The following is a 16,548-nucleotide window of genomic DNA, read 5'->3' as shown; positions in this document are numbered from 1 at the left end:
CCGGATTCGGCTACCAGTGATCGGAATCCGGCGACCGGTGACCGGCACCAGCGAAGTCTCCTATGGTTTTCATCTCTTCCATTCTCTCTCTCTCAAAGTAATAAGGGGTGAGGGTAAAATGATATTAAAAAAAATAAAAAAATAAAAAAAAACTTTAATGGGGTATTAGGGAATACATCCTTAGAGTGTTTTGGGTAAGAGGAAATTAAAAAAACTTAATGGGATAAGTGAGAAAAAAAGGGAGCAGATCCTCTCCTGAGCACTTTTTGGAGCTGAGCTTCCTGAGCTTTTCATCACAAGATGACATGTGTATAAAACCACATCTAATGGCCCCTATTGCTTGAACTTAATTTTGATTTATCTTTTTTTTTTTTTTTTTTTTTCCATCAAAACTCAAAAACGGAGGACTCTCACACTCTCCATCTTCTCTCTGAAGACCAGCGATTTATCTGTTCATCATCACCCACTCCACCTAGCCCATCGTCACCATCAACCACCCCGGCACATCATCACCACCGCCATCAACTACCCAACTATCGTCTTGCTATTGGGTATCAGTTAATTAAAACATCAACAAATTGAACTCAATTCTCTCTCAAATCACTGGGATTGCACCTTGAGTTTTATTGTTTTGCAATCCACATTTTAATTTTGTCTCAATGGTCTGAAATTTAAAGTTTCAACAATATTTAGTACTCAATTTGGGATTGAATTCTGTTGGTTGGTTGAACTTGAGGTTGGGATTCAATTGATCGGTTCAATTTGGGGCTAGGTGTTCCATGGATGGGTTCTAGACTAATATCTGAATTTCATTTTGCCATCAGCATGTTCTCTTCAATTTTCACCAAACCCAATTTTCCCAGAGGATGACGTAGGTCCTGATGGTTTCGCCGAACTCGGCTCTCCATTTCAGAACGATCCCCTTCTCGAGGCGAATATCGGGGCGGGGGAGTTGGGGGATCCTAGTCTGGATCCAGGTAGGGTTGGAAACGTCTTCGTTCGAGTCGGAGATGATAAAAAGAAAAAGATAAAAAAGAACAGAGAGTAGACCAAGAGCAAAAGAAGAGGAACAGTGGGGAGAGAGAGAGAGAGAGAGAGAGTAAAGCCAGACTTGTTGTAGACCATTGAATCTAATAATATACACGTGTCATCATCTCCTTCAAAGCTCAGGTAGGTCAGCAGAGAGTTTAGCTCAAGAGAGGATCCTCTCCAGGAAAAAAAATCCCTAGAAATGGAGTAAGTGGACAAAATACTCCACAACATATCAAATAGTGAATACTAGGATGGATTCTAACTCCACGAGTCTTAAGGACCAGGATGAATCAGACAAACAAAACAATATAATACTTGAGGGAGTTTTAAATTACAACTGTACCATCTATGGAATTACTTTCTCACCGTGATCTTGCTTCTACTGCCCAACTAAACCCACAAACTCTCCCTTCTGCTTCCATAAGGGTTTTGACAAGATCGCACTGGGAGCGATGACAACGACGACACGGTGGCTTGTTGGAGCCGCTTGATGACGGTGCCGGACTTGCTAATGACGCCGCCGATGCGGGAGGCGTGGCAGAGCATGCGAAAGTCGACATGGCAAGGAGGAATAGTGAGAGGAAGGCGAAGCCTGGAGGATCATTTTCGAAGTTGGGCACGGAGGAGGAGGACAGAATATAAAGGAGACCTCGCCGGAGACTTGACTGTGATGAGAGAAAGAGAGACCTGCTCGCCAGAAAATATCGGTAAACCTTGCCGGACTTGACTGTGATGTGAGAGAGAGAGATAATTGCTTGCCAGAAAACATCTGCAAACCTCGCCGGGCTTGGCTGTGATGAGAGAGAGAGAGAGAGAGAGAGAGAGAGAGAGAGAGAGAGAGAGAGAGAGAGAGAGAGAGAGAGAGAGAGAGAGCTAGTCTGTGCAGATCGAGGAGAGAGAAATGGGATCAGAGGGAGGAGAGAGATAGAGAGTGGCGTAATGTAGTTTCTTAATTAGATTAAGGGCAAAATTGTCATTTTCTTTAAATTGGGTTAGTAGGAATAAAAATCTGTTGGTAAGGTAAGTGGATAATTTTGGCCAATTTTGATGCTTTTGAGTAAACAACCCTTAAGTCAATAGTCATTACAAGGAAAGTCAACAATCTCAGATGGATGCATCCCATGTAGAAAATATTGTGGATTACAGATATTGTGTATCATAATTGTAATTGAATTAGGATTACAGAATATTACTTTAGAAGATTACATAGATTACTTACCTTAATAGAATTCCTAATTTGTAGTAGTTAAGAGTCTAGCACATTTAGACCTCTCTTGTATAAAAAAAGGTTCTTTGTATCTATCAGTGAAATATATCTGCAGCCAATATTCATTTCTTTCATTCCAGCTGTCACAATCTCAATGGTTTTGTTAGCTTTTCCGTTAGATTACCTGTATCTTGAATCAAGAGGTTATATTTCTTACTATCAACATGGTATATACCTCAGCTGATTCCTTGTTCTCAATGAAAAGCTTAGAGGGGTGTATTTTATTTGGATTTGTGCAGATTTTTTTTTAAATGACATACTTTTTGAAAAGACCACGGACTCTTTAAAAATTTGATAAATTGTTATTGATTTCTTAAAACCATTGATTTTAGCAACAAACTTTTATTGATTCATGAAAATCTATATATTTTATTATGAATTACTTTTACAGATTTCCTAGCATGTACAAAATATAAAAACAAAAAACAAAACCAATGCAGCCCAAACACAAAACAAGATAATAACTTGTTGCCTCTTCAATGCTCAAGTATCTTAATTATAATAGAAATTGACTCAAATGAATGATTGTTACTATGTCCAGCTAGTTTGTTCTCATTCTTAATCTCTCAACAACATAAAAATACAATATAGATCACTTTATGTTTATGGTTAATTATTCTCATCAATTTTGTTTTCGCCGATTAACATATATCATAACAATATTAGTCAATATCTTGATCTATAATCAATCAATTGAAATTCAATTGTTCAACCTTTCTTTGAACCATTATATAAATTCAAATCGATGAGAATAATTAATAAGATAAAATTTAGTATGTCATAGCAACACTGGTCAAGGTCTTAGGGGTACAGACCACAATATTTGGGTTTTAGGGTTTCATAAATCATTTCTATTGCTATCAAGGTTCGAAATAACACAATTGAAAAAACAAAAAAAATCACATTCAATAGCTACAATGAACATGTTGGGTATCAAAAAACGTTGATATGATAAAAGATTAGAGAAAAGACAAAAAAATCAAGAAAGAGAGATGATGAAGGACCAACCTCTTCACGCAGAGAGAAGAAGTTTGATAGATTTTTTTTTTTTTTAAGAGAGAACTTTGATAGACTTTTTCAAATCTTTGGTCTGGAGACTAGAAAATTATTGGAGTTTGGTATGTATAGTTAACACTACAAAGTCCATGATTATCCATGATTTTCTAATTGCATAAGTATGAATGATATTTTGAATACCTCTGTACTTTTATTCATTTTTAAAAGTCCTAATTGAATACCCCTATATTTTTGTAGGATTCATAAAGTCTTTAAAAATCCTAATTGAATACCTTAAGGGGGGTGTATTGTATTTGGATTTATGTGGAGTTTTTTTAAATGATAGACTTTTTCAAAAGTCCATGGATTCTATAAAAAGTTCATAGACTTTTATTGATTTTTTAAAAACCATTGACTTTTATTGATTTTTAGCACAGATTTTTACTGATTTGTAAAAATCTACAGACTTTATATGAATGACTTATGTAGATTTCACAATACTTATAAAAAAGAAAAACCAAGCTAGTTTATTAGTCAGAGAATAAAATACGATGCCATAGCTATGTTAACTAATGACCATTAGCGTAGGAATCAGAGAAGCTCAAATAATGTCATGAAACAAACATATAAGAAAATAAAGGAAAAGTCTCCAAATATAATCAACCAAACCAAAAAATATCCAAAAAAGAGAAGGAAAAAAAAACACATTGATGAAGTTTCATGCCAAATAACTCTGTATAGATTCACCCAAAGCTTGAACCAAATTGCACCTCTGACATTACTATCATTTTAAGAAAGTTGACATGAGATTGTCAACATAAGTCCCATCTCAATGCAGGGTAAAATCACACACACTATTAGGTATAGAAAAGAAGTTCTGGCATGAAGGAAAAAAAAAAAAAAAACCACCCACCGTTTGGCTAATCTACCCGAACTTAAGAGCCACAAGGGCAAAGCAGTAGCAAAAAAAAGAGAACCATGCCATATAGGACAACAACAAATACAAAAGAAACAGAAAACCTAGCGAGAAAAACAAAGAAGAAGAAACATACGCAGCAAACAAGCGACGATAATAGCAATAACCGCAATAGTATGCAGGACTATGATCGAACCGTAAAAGCATTAGGCATATACATTATTTGGCTTTGTTTTAGGAGTTGATGATAATATTAGGGTTCCAAGCATCACAATTGAAAAAAAAAAAAATCAAATTCAACAACAACAATGAACATGTTAGGTATTAGAGGTTGATATCACAAAATAATAGAGAAAAGAAAAAAGAAATCATGAAAGAGAGATGATGGAGGACCAATCTTGAACGCGCAGAGAGAAGAACTTTGACAGACTTTTCCACGCTCAAAATCTTTGCTCTGGTGGCTGGAAAAATATTGGAATTTGGTATTTATACTTAACACTACAAAGTCCATGATTTTCCATGATTTTCTAATTCCGTATGCCCCTAAACTTCTATTCATTTTTAAAAGTCCTAATTGAATACCCCTAGACTTTGGTGGAATTCATAAAGATTTTTTAAAATCCTAATTGAATACACCCAGACTTTTATGGACTGTTAAAAGTCTCTATTGAATACACCCAGACTTTTAAATTCCATGGATTTCTTTAAAAGTGCCAGTAATTCCATATACAATACACCCCCCTAAGACTTTCATGGACTGCTAAAAGTCTATATTGAATACACCCAGATTTTTAAATTCCATAAATTTCTTTAAAAATTCCACTAATTTCATATACAATACACCCCCTTTAATTTCAAAAACATTTTTAATATTGAGAAGCACAAATGTTTAACGAGAGATTATAATGATTCTCATACTCTCTCTTTTTCTTTATTCGAGTCGTCTTCCAACCCAAGAAAGCAAAAATCTACTATGCTCAACCGTCTCACCCCCACGTATTGCTTGAGCAACAAAACGAACAAGAACACTATGTATCCTCCCCTGAACGAAAATAGAAGAGTTATTACTTGTGCTACTTTTGAACGAGTGCCATGCAGACATAGACATAGTTTTCCTTCACTAAAGAAAATACATAGTTTGTGTTACTGTGGTCGATTAGTTGTGGAAAGGTTTAGGGAAGGAGGAATATTGCTATCTACCTTTCTCTTTTACTTTTTTATTTATTAACTGAAAAGTGTCTTCTTATTTCACTTAAAATTATGACATTTAATGTTTTACAAACTGAATATTATATTTTTCAAATATACCCCTAATTATTGTTTATGAATAACTTGTCAAAGCGACCACTGGCAAGTACCCAATGTTTCATTTTCAGTACTTGGTTTACATTTCTTATTTTGTTTTGGCTTTTATTCGGGATAAGTTTGGTAACAGTCATGATCACCTGGTCACCTACTGACCAAATATTATTTGGTCAGTCACCGTTCGATTGACATCGGACGGTTGACAGCTAAGTGATGAAATCTAAGATGAGAGCTGTCAACCGTCTGATCTCAATCGAACGGTGACTGACCAAATGATATTTGGTCAGTAGGTGACCATGTGAACGGGGCCGGTTTGGTAATTTGGTCCCCGGCTGACTCCCCTGACTCCCATCCCTCTTGGTAATTTTATCTCTACATCAATAAATTTTAGAGATTAAGGAGCCCTTTTGCCTCTCTTATTAGCCTCCGATTTCAGCCAGAAAGAGGGTTTAGGGAAGCGGGCCGGTTATGTCCTCATTGTGTATTTCATGTAAATTCAGAGGAAACTTCCTACAGCGTGTCTTTGCCATAATCATGCAGCTCATTAAAAATCCCGACTGCACTGACCAAAGAAGCTTTGGTAAATAGACTGTTCAAAATAACTACTATCCCAATTACCTCAACTCCAAGAGTCAGTCAACAAAAGGAGACAAACTTGAAGATCTCAAGGACATGGAAAGCAACATGATCGTCTAGACTATGTCTTTGTATTTGTATATTTATACAGAGCTATCACATTTTGACTATTACTCCCCCGAAACCATACTAGCACAACTGTTGATGTAATCTTTTACCTAAATAAAACTATGCGGGATGTTAGACCAAGCACCTACAGGAAACCTTCAAAGCAACAAAAGCAAGCTGGAATGTTCCATGCTCTCAGTGGACGAAGTGCGAATTAGCTATAATCTTATCAATCTATATGGTAGTATTAGCTGAACCTATGACAGAAAATATCAAACATTCATGACCAGAAAATGAAATTGAACACCAAAAACTGAATTTGCATTGAAGTTCTTGTACGTCGAATCAAACTAATGAAAATCACATGGATATTTCAAGGTCTCGAGATCTATGTCTCCATAGAAAAATAAAACAAAAAATGAGATTGAGTTGAGAGAGATCCAAAAAGTCTACTACAGTAGTTTGATTTATTATTATTATTATTATTTTCCCTGTTTTGGCCAAGTCCAATTTACTTTGGTTGAATTGATATTTTCCATATAAGATCATTAGACATTCATTAGACGCCAATGTCCAGTGCATGCATGACACCGCACATCACCTGTTGACATTTTCAGGTACCATAGCGATGTTTAACTTGGGCCACAAAATTTCCTCAAGCGAATGTGGACTTGAATTTTATTTAATTTGATATTTGATATAATCTTATTTGATAACTTGAACGTTATATATGGTAAAGACTCATCCATCTAGTTTGTTCTTGCTTATCAAACAAAAAAAAAAAAAAAACAGAGGTATATAACTAACTGATCATTATGTGATATCGCAAATGTCAAGATGGACTAACATCTTTGCTAGTTCACTGCATATGTAAATTGGGCTTCTCATATCATTTCGTTTTACAGACTAATTAAAGAAGTTCATATATCTCGAGCTTGCTACATTCTATTGGCATATATATTTATAATTTGATTCTTTCTGTTACAAGAGTGCTGATGAACGGGTACTCGCTAGTAGCTAGCTAGTACATAACATGCATTAGTTGGAATCTCTAGCAATCCCATTGAAAGTAAAAATAGGATATTTTCTCATTCACATTTTGAGAATTGCCTCCAAAAGGTCATGGCCGGAGGATCAATTTAGCACATTGGAACAAAATTGAATAGTTCATCAACAGAGACCTTATCAAAATTGAAATTTACCCTTTAAATATAAAGGGTGCTATGCTTTAGCTCAATCCGATCCATGTATCACATCAGAGTAAAATTGAATAGTTCATCACTGATCGAAGAACTTTGTTACTCAAAAGTTGAAGAATAACGCTAAAGTAACATTTATACCTCTTTAAATTGATCAGTTCTCTGCTAATGTGCTGTAGTTTTGTAAAGTTTAAGACTAATTACCAGTGGTACAGGTGTGAATATATTCTTTAGATCCTTCCATTAGCACATTGGAACAAAATTGAGTCATTCATCACCGATCGAAGAACTTTGTTACTCAGATCGAGTTGAAGAATAAGCGAAAGAAACATTCATTCGTCCATGAACTTGAAAATATAGCTTGATTATGTATCTGCCAACTGGATCTGATAATGACCAGAAATAAACTTAAAAATAGAAGAAAACTATTTCTGTGAGTTTATAATAATACTCTTGCTGCCTCTAATCACTTGACGTTATTTGCTTTGCCAAACATAAAACAAGATTCGAAAGACCATTAACCAACCAAATCCATATTTAATAGACTCTATAATCTAAAACACGCATGTTTAGTTTGGAAGAAGACTGGCCGGAACTGACTTATTCAACAGAAGCAAAGGCTTTATCTAAACCCTCAAGACTCGCTCAACAAATGAAGACACCCTTCAAGACCTCAACAAAACAGTAAGGGACATGCACGTAACACCATCATCTAGATTTCAGAATATGTCTTTCTATATATTAGTCTATCTGTATATATATGTATGCATATCTTGACTTTTTTACTGTTTGACATGGTCTTTCTACTCCTGTGGATGTACCTGTGAGAATTGAAGTTGTGCTTTCTCAATTAATGCCAAATGAAGAAAACAAAGAAACAAACAAAATTTCATCACCCAGCGTCCACCAACTTTAGTTATTGCAATTGCTCAGCTCGATCCTTTCGAACATATATAAATACCATCCGAGCAAGTTAAACCACACTAAACCATATACAACAGAAGCAGCTAGCAGCCTAGCTGGTACTATATTTCTAACCCTTATAAACCACCCACCATGGCTATGACTATGAGACTGATCCAATTACTGGTGATCATATCGGTAATTGCTTTGGCCCTGTCCAGAAGAGCGCTGGCAAGTGATCCTGACATCACTTCCGATTACATACTCCCAGAAAACCACACGAGCACAACTGCTGATGCCTCATTCTTCACATACACAGGATTCCGCGGCTTATTTGATCAAGCACCCAAAACCTTCACGGCAACAAAAGCAAGCATGGATGAGTTCCCTGCTCTCAAAGGCCAGAGTGTGTCATACGCCATGCTTCAATTCCCTCCAAACACAATATTCCCACCTCACACCCGCCTTGACTCTGCCGGACTTATGTTTGTCCTTACTGGTTCCTTGGAAGTAGGCCTAATCGACACGAAAAACGTTCTGTATACTAAAAAGCTTCAAGCTGGAGATATGTTTGTGTTTCCTAAGGGATTGATCCATTATCAGTATAACGCGGATCCTAATTTGCCAGCCACTGCCATTGCAGCATTTGGAAGCGCAAGCGCTAGAACAGTTGCAGTTCCAGCCTCTATCTTCAGCTCTGGAATTCGTGATGTTGTCCTGGCAAAATCATTCAAGACAGATGTTAGTACCGTTAGGAAGATCAGGGCTGGCCTAAAAAATTAATGACAAAGGGCTCTGTACTTTTGTTATCATACTGCAGTTAATTTCATTACTTTTAGTTTCTACTTGTTTGTATATCATGATATTTACTTCCTTTATTTTGAAATTTATTTTATTTGTTTTCAATAGAATCATATATATTCTTCATTCATATCCAAGCATGAGAAGACAAACATAACTCGGTAGAATGTTTCTTTAGTATGATTATGACACTATAAAACAACCCCTTCGACTGTACAATAATTAAATGGAGTCCTTTCCAGTTTATTATGGATATAATGACTTTACTTTGGTGTTTGGAAGTTCAGTTGTTTTAATTCAAGGAATTAGTGTGATGTATTCTTACAGAAGAGAATATGAGAAACTAATCTATCAATGCATACACAGAAGAAATGGATGAAACTAATGGCCTAATTAACTGTAAAAAGAAATTCCTATATGGTAGGAATGACATGGATTATCGTTCCTACATGGAAAATCAAGCACACATATACAGATCGAAGTTTCATAACTTTATCCTAGGAAGATACTTTTGAGAACTATCCCCTCATGCATACACAGAAGTTTTATCAAATTCTCCTCCAACTTACCATTCTCCACATGCTTTTTTTGGAAATAAGGTCTCACGATCACTTTGGCATCAGATATCGGGACATCCTTCTAAATTTCTAATACAGTAGTGTCTAGTGAGTTAGTGTAAAATTTCTTCTTCTCATGATTCGTGTAAAGTCCTGTGTGATTCTTGCTTATCTGTTAAATTCACAAAGTTGCCTTTTCTGTTTCAACTTCAAAATCTGTAACTCCCTAAAATAATAGTTACTGTAACATTCTCTTATACGTGCACAACGCTCACTCAAAGTAGCATGAAGAGGAGATATAAGGTTTGAATTTGTTTGATTCTATTTGAACCCAAAATGAATATTTTTCCTGACAAAGGGGACTCGAAGAAATCCGGGCCAATATTGGTGGCCCAAGCTATATATTTTCGATAAGCTCGAAATATATTGTTTAGACTAAGGGGGGTGTATTCATTTAAGAATCTACAAGATTTTTTTGTATTTTGAAAGTCTATGGGTATTCAATTGAGATTGTAAATAATCCTTTAAAATCTTGATGTATTCAATTAAGATTTAAAATTATCCATTCAAATCTGCAGATATTCAAAAGTATAAGGATTTTTAAGGATTTCATTAAATGCTGGATTTTGAAGGATTTTATAGTGCTTTTTATACATATCAAAACTCAAAAACAATCCAACCACTTTCCAAGAGATTTTGATGGATTCTTTCTCACTCAAAAAATGAAGAAGCTATTCACCAAAAAAAAAAAAGTAGCTCTCAATAGATGACACTCATCCATTTTGTCTTAGACCTATTTTCCCACTATCCTCCTCTACCTCTGCCTCTGTTTTCATCTAATAATTTTATTTTTATTTTTAATCCTTCTAGCTAATGAAGCTCACTTTCAATGGTATTGTTAAGATGATACATACACACATGTTTCTTTTGTAAATTAAATATGAAATTGTTTAAGGATATCTCTATTTGTGTTTGGCCCAAACTCTAGGTTACTTGACCTAGTGATAATAGGGTTTAATTAGAAGAATCTAGAGATTATCTTTCCTTGTATGATTCAGACTCTATGCATTGTAATCCTCTATATAAAGAGGCCCCTATTATCAATGAGAATACACAGAAAATTTCTCTCAATTTCTGATTCCCTAAAACAGAAATAAATTATGTCATTAGTTTATTACTTTATTTTTTGTGTAACATTTTGGCTGATTAGTTTTCTCTTATTATTCATATATCTTTACACACAACATAAAGAATGGTAAATTACCACACACACACACACACTTTTTTGTCATTGATATAGAATTATAGTTGGATCCATACATCCATTGCTTTTAAAGAAGAAGAAAAAATTAATCTACCAAAAATATCATAAGGACTTGTAAAATCAAAACAAATACCAGTAAATCAATCCATTAGAATCAATTAGAGTCCGTATAGAATTTAAACAATCCGTGGATTAAGTAAATCCATGGATTATAAAAACTCAAACAAAATCTTTTAAAATCTGAATTGAATACACCCCCCTAAATAAAGCCTACTTGAAGATCAAGCAATCTCAGAGCATATCGTGATATTCCTTAATTTATTATCAAATATTGGATAATTGTTTGCTTAAAGATTGTGCAAGAGGGGAGACGTGCAAGCTGCACTCATGCGACAATTAATATGGTGGACATGGACCAATTCAGGAAGGATTCAGTTGTCCTATATATGCAAGCAATGCACAAGATTCCCATGCAATTGTAACGTCCCGTATCTCAATTACCCGTTTGCTAGTCATTTGGACGGTAAACGACTTTTATTTTCACTTTTACTATCGTTTCAGTACGTTTAGTGGCCCTAAAAGTTGACTTTTCGTTCGGGTCAAAATTTGAGAAAATTTCCTTCATGAAAGTTGTAGAGGGCGTTAAACCGAGCGCGTGCATATGTGGTACGTAAAAATCGGAGTTCGTGTGCGAAAGTTATGGGTGATTTAAGAAAGTTACTGTTCATGGTAAGAAAACTATTTATATAAGGAAAATTACTGTGGTAGGTTTCCAAAACCGGAAACCCACCTTTCTCTCTCCTCTCCCCCGATTTTCGCCTCTTTCTTCTTCGGGAAATCCTTCTTCCCTTCGATTGGCCGCCGTCCGGCCATCACCCGGCAGAAAGCCGGCCACCACAGGGTCGCCTCCTCCCCCTGGTCACGCTGGTGCCCTTAGTTTTCGACGATTTGGCCGGAAAAGCTCGGATCGAAGCAAGGTTTGCTCCGGTTGCAGTTTTGGGGTTTCGCCGATTTCCGGCCATTCCGGCCACCTCCGGCCACCAGGTTAGCATCGAAGGTTCGGTTTTTGATGGTGATCATTTCCCCTAAGGTAGTTCAATCCAATTTGCAGTGTAGATATCGAATTGACAATTTTCCATTTCTAGGGTTCTTGAGCTTTTCTGGAAAATTTTCACCGGCTTGATTCGACCACTTCGAGGTAAAATTGGGTTGTGTTGTAGTTGAGAGAATCGATCAGTGTGTTGAGTAGGTGCTACTGTCAAAATATGGTGGCCATCGGAGGTAGTGGCCGCCGGCGCGTGGGGCCCACGCGCTGCCACTGTGGCGGCGAGTGGAGGCGTGTGTGGGCAGTGTTTTAATTTTAGTTTTAGCCCTTTAAATTGTATAATTGTTGTAGAGGTTAATTATGTGATTTTGGTTAAGTTTGGGAGAAGTTTGACATGGATTATGAATTTCCGAACTTTGGGAGTTTCGGTTGTTGAATTGTGGGAATCCGACCTTCGGATTTCCCTTGTTCCGATATGGAATACATTAATCGACGGATGGATATTAATGGTGAAGTTTGGTAAGGATTGGTGAAGTTTGATTGGGTGTGGAAGAGGATTGGAGAAGTTGAGGTTATGGGTTTTGAGATTAATTATTAATTATCGTAAATAGTTATCAAATTGTTGTTTACGGATTATAATAGTGTACAGGACGTGATACCGACCTATCGCTCGACGAAGATCCTTACGCTTGGATACCACGTTAGCCGTATATCGTGAGTGGACTTTTATTTTTAAAGATTGATGCATGCATATATATTTATTTGCTTATTTGCTTCCGAGTTGATTATTTTATTTATCCATTTACCTTCTTGAGCATACGGTTATTTTTCGGAAACGGTTTTGGTTAATTGATTTACTTGGAGATTTTATGGCGTGCGGGGTCACGTCATTGGATTACGCTTATCTTCTTTTATTTATTTATTTCTGATGTGATTTCCGGATTTATACTATTTATAATATACTTATATTCGGCAATTTGAGATTTCTATGAGATTCGATGAAGTTAATCTTTTTACTTATTTTTATCCTATCTATTTTGAAGATGAGATTATCTTGGCGTGTGGGACACGTCTTTGGAAATTCTTTTACGAGTTGGGGAAGTTTTATGGATTTATGAGGTTTTCGGATTTTCTTTTGCCATACTTGGGGTGACTTATCATTGCTAGCATTGATCTTCCGCCTTTGTGGCGAGGTGATGGGATCACCGAAGCCCTCCGCCTTTGTGGCACTGGTTACTGTCTCTGTGACAGTAATTCTGAAGCCCAGTATCCTATCGCTACACTTAGTGGCGTAAGGGTATATTACGGGAGTAATGGGAGTACTTTAGCCTGGGAGGCTATCACCCGAGCCTGGGAGGCTCACTCGTATGGCTATCGCTTTCCCCTACTCACTTTACTACTTAGCTAGCGGGGCTAGCTCGATTTTTGTTTAACCAGCGGGGCTGGTCTTATTTTCCGTAAGTATCGGAGTTCCAACTTTTTCTTTTAATTCGTATGTGACTAGCGGGGCTAGTCGGTTTTCATGAGTGTAACTCCTCTTGTTTATTTGTCATTAATCATTGCATGCATCGGAAGTTTTTAGAGAAATAAATGTGGGAAAGTATAAAATCCCTTTTATTTGAAATTGTTTATTTTTGTCCACTCACACTAACGTTTTTCTTGTACTTTCCCCTGGGCCCTTCGGTTTCAAATGCCCAGTTCGCAGTGTAGCTGTTCGGCTTTAGGAGTTGAGGCTTAGCACCACCGCTGTCATCTATTCCTCGTAGGTTACTTGCTAACCTACTTTGTGTATCGTTATTTCTTTTGGTTCTAGATTGCTCTGATAACCTTGAGTATTTTGTACTAATATTGTAACCTATGACTTGGTTGTAATTTGAGTTATTTGGATAATTTGGTACTCTAAATTGTGAAGTTGTGCGGTTTTGGGAGCAGGGTGGCTCCAGGAGTTTTTGGGAGGGTTGTTTAGAAGTGAAATTGAAATTCTACAGGTTTTGGGTACCCATTTTTAAGGGAGGTTATGCCGAAATTTTTGGTAAACCTTCTTTAAAGGTGGGTCCCGCGGGGCCACTTCGGATTCCAGGGTGGAGTGGAATCCGGGGCGGACCCTGTCAGCAATGGACGTAAACAGTTGGGGAAGGAATCAACCACCTTAATTGCAATAATGAAGGAGCATATATGATTGCTTAGTGGTGGGCCAACTAAGGAAGATATACATACAAGTTAATTGCAAGCTGCATGCAATTAAAGATACGTGCATATGAGTCCCCGTGAAGAGTCATCGCGAAGATATATATGAACATATATACGTGCATATCTTACTGTTGGCATCCGAGAAGATTACGTCAAGGACTCCAAAAGGTAATTAACCTTGCCTAGAAGATTGCTACGACAGAGTTAATCTCTTATTGCATACGATAGTTATCAAGACTATTAAGAGTTTTGATTAGATTTAAGGCCAATAACTGTGGCCTAAAATATAGTATTTCATTCCTATTAGGAAGGAGAATCTGTAGTGGCCTATATATAGAGGCTAAAGACGACAGAAAAAAACACACAACTCTTGAATCAACTAATCTCTACGATTATCCAAGTCTCCCCGGAGCAACCTCTCTTACCGGTGACCACACTCCAGTCCCAGTCTCCTCAAGAGCTGACTATCAGTGCCACCAAACCAACCCAGCAACCGTACTTCTAGTCCCAGTCTCCCCAGGAGCTGACTGCCAGTACCACTGCCACCGATACTATCTCGACCAGCGAAGCAAGGGTAACGCCCTCACAACCCAGCGAAGCTAAAGTCACGCTTTAGCAAACCTGTGCTTTCTCCAACTTCCCAGTGATTGCTCTGCTTAGTCTACAACACTAAGTATCGATTTGGTGAACGCAAAGAGATCACAACCAAAACCCTTACCCGTAAGGCAAGAAGTCCTTTTTCGAAAGGCATAGAAAAGAATCTGGTGACGAGGTTGGTGCTCTCTTTGTCCACATCGTTTGGTAAGAAGTCAGGTCAAGGGACTCCCCCGACGACTGCACCCCACGGTGCTGGCACTCCCGCACAATCACAACAGTAAAAGAGACTATTTGCTACCCGAGCTGGTTTTGGAGCCAAACATTTTAGCACGCCCAGTGGGACTGCACTAGAGTCTTTTTGTATTCACCATCATTGGGATGCCAGAGGAAAATCTTTACCAAAAGAAATTCCTAAAGTCATGCCCGTCTTTCTCAAGAAGAAGTGCAAACTCCTCTTCTCCACAGCGTTTGGTAAGAAGTCAGGTCAAGGAACTCCCCCGACGACTGCACCCCATGGTGCTGGCACTCCCGCGCAATCACAGCAGTAAAAGAGACTATTTGCTACCCGAGCTGGTTTTGCAGCCAAACATTTTAGCACGCCCAGTGGGACTGCACTAGAGTCTTTTTGTATTCACCATCATTGGGATGCCAGAGGAAAATCTTTACCAAAAGAAATTCCTAAAGTCGTGCCCGTCTTTCTCAAGAAGAAGTGCAAACTCCTAAACTTTCCAAAGCACAAGACCTCCAGTTACAAGCCGTATAAAAGTGATGCTTGTCGTGGTCTTTCTAAGGAAGAAGTGTCTACGAACTCGGCTCTAGACTCTCAGACAGACAAGATGGGCAATGCTGCAGTCACCGGTGATACTGCGATTAATGACGAGTTCGTTCCTCTCCCCATCCCAGAAGATGCGAGCCCTTCGGAGAAGCTGGACATCCTAAAGAATAATAGTGATAGGCATTGGAAGATGCTGATCAAATCGCGTGCGAAGACAGAGCAACTCTTCCAGCAGAACGCCAAAGCTAGGGAGCAGCTCTTCCAGAAGCTTTTCTTGAGTAGCAACGAACAGGCTGCTCAACATATCGCGAACACCATAGCAGAATTCGCGACCATGTGCAAGAAGGATGCCAATCTGACTGCAACTCATGTGGATTCGCAGCATGGGGAGGTCAACGCCATCAACACAAAGCAAGAAAACTTCTTGGAGAGTCAAGAAGTTGCAAGAGAAGATGGTGTTACTGAGATTGAATTGCCTATAGGAGGCGATCAATCTAAGGACAAAAGCCTTCATCTCAACCAACCCGTTGCAGAAGAAGAGACCAGTTTGCTCACTGGTGAATCACAGCCTTACATAGAGGCTGCATATGGAGAAGATGGTCCACGAGATTGTTCTTCTGAACAGATAGCTGATTTCTCCACTGATCAAGCCAAATACGTGGATACTGATCAGATGCATGGGGGGCAAGATGCAGCCCATGTTGATTCCCTTGATCAGCAGAAGCAAGTTCATGATCAATTTAATTATGATTTTGCTACTGGGCATCATCATGACCATGCAGAGGGTCAAGAGCATGATCCACTTAATTATCAATTAAGGCATGGCCCACCTTATTATCAATTTAGCCTTGGTTATGCTAGTGGACATCATGGTGAAGATGATCACAATCATGGCCAACTTAATTATCAATTAAGTTGTGGTCTTGGAAACCAATCTATGGCTTTATTGATCAATTCAAGGTGAAATTCCTCATCAGTGCTTCAAGGCCAAGCGGTGGCTTTAATATATGTGGAGGA

At 37.8% G+C, this 16,548-nt stretch overlaps 1 protein-coding gene across 1 annotated transcript; it reads left to right on the top strand.

Moving 5' to 3' along the window:
* The first annotated feature begins 8,278 nt into the window (after positions 1 to 8,278).
* On the top strand, positions 8,279 to 9,233 carry LOC112181745 (putative germin-like protein 9-2). Its single transcript, XM_024320132.2, has one exon. The coding sequence runs from the start codon at positions 8,456 to 8,458 to the stop codon at positions 9,083 to 9,085; it is 630 nt and encodes a 209-aa protein (XP_024175900.1). The 5' UTR covers positions 8,279 to 8,455; the 3' UTR covers positions 9,086 to 9,233.
* Positions 9,234 to 16,548: the final 7,315 nt, after the last annotated feature.

This window comes from Rosa chinensis, chromosome 1, assembly GCF_002994745.2.
Source record: "Rosa chinensis cultivar Old Blush chromosome 1, RchiOBHm-V2, whole genome shotgun sequence".
Classification (NCBI taxonomy): Eukaryota; Viridiplantae; Streptophyta; class Magnoliopsida; order Rosales; family Rosaceae; genus Rosa; species Rosa chinensis.
The sequence above is the reverse complement of the archived record's forward strand: the minus strand, read 5'-3'. Positions and strand labels throughout refer to the sequence as shown.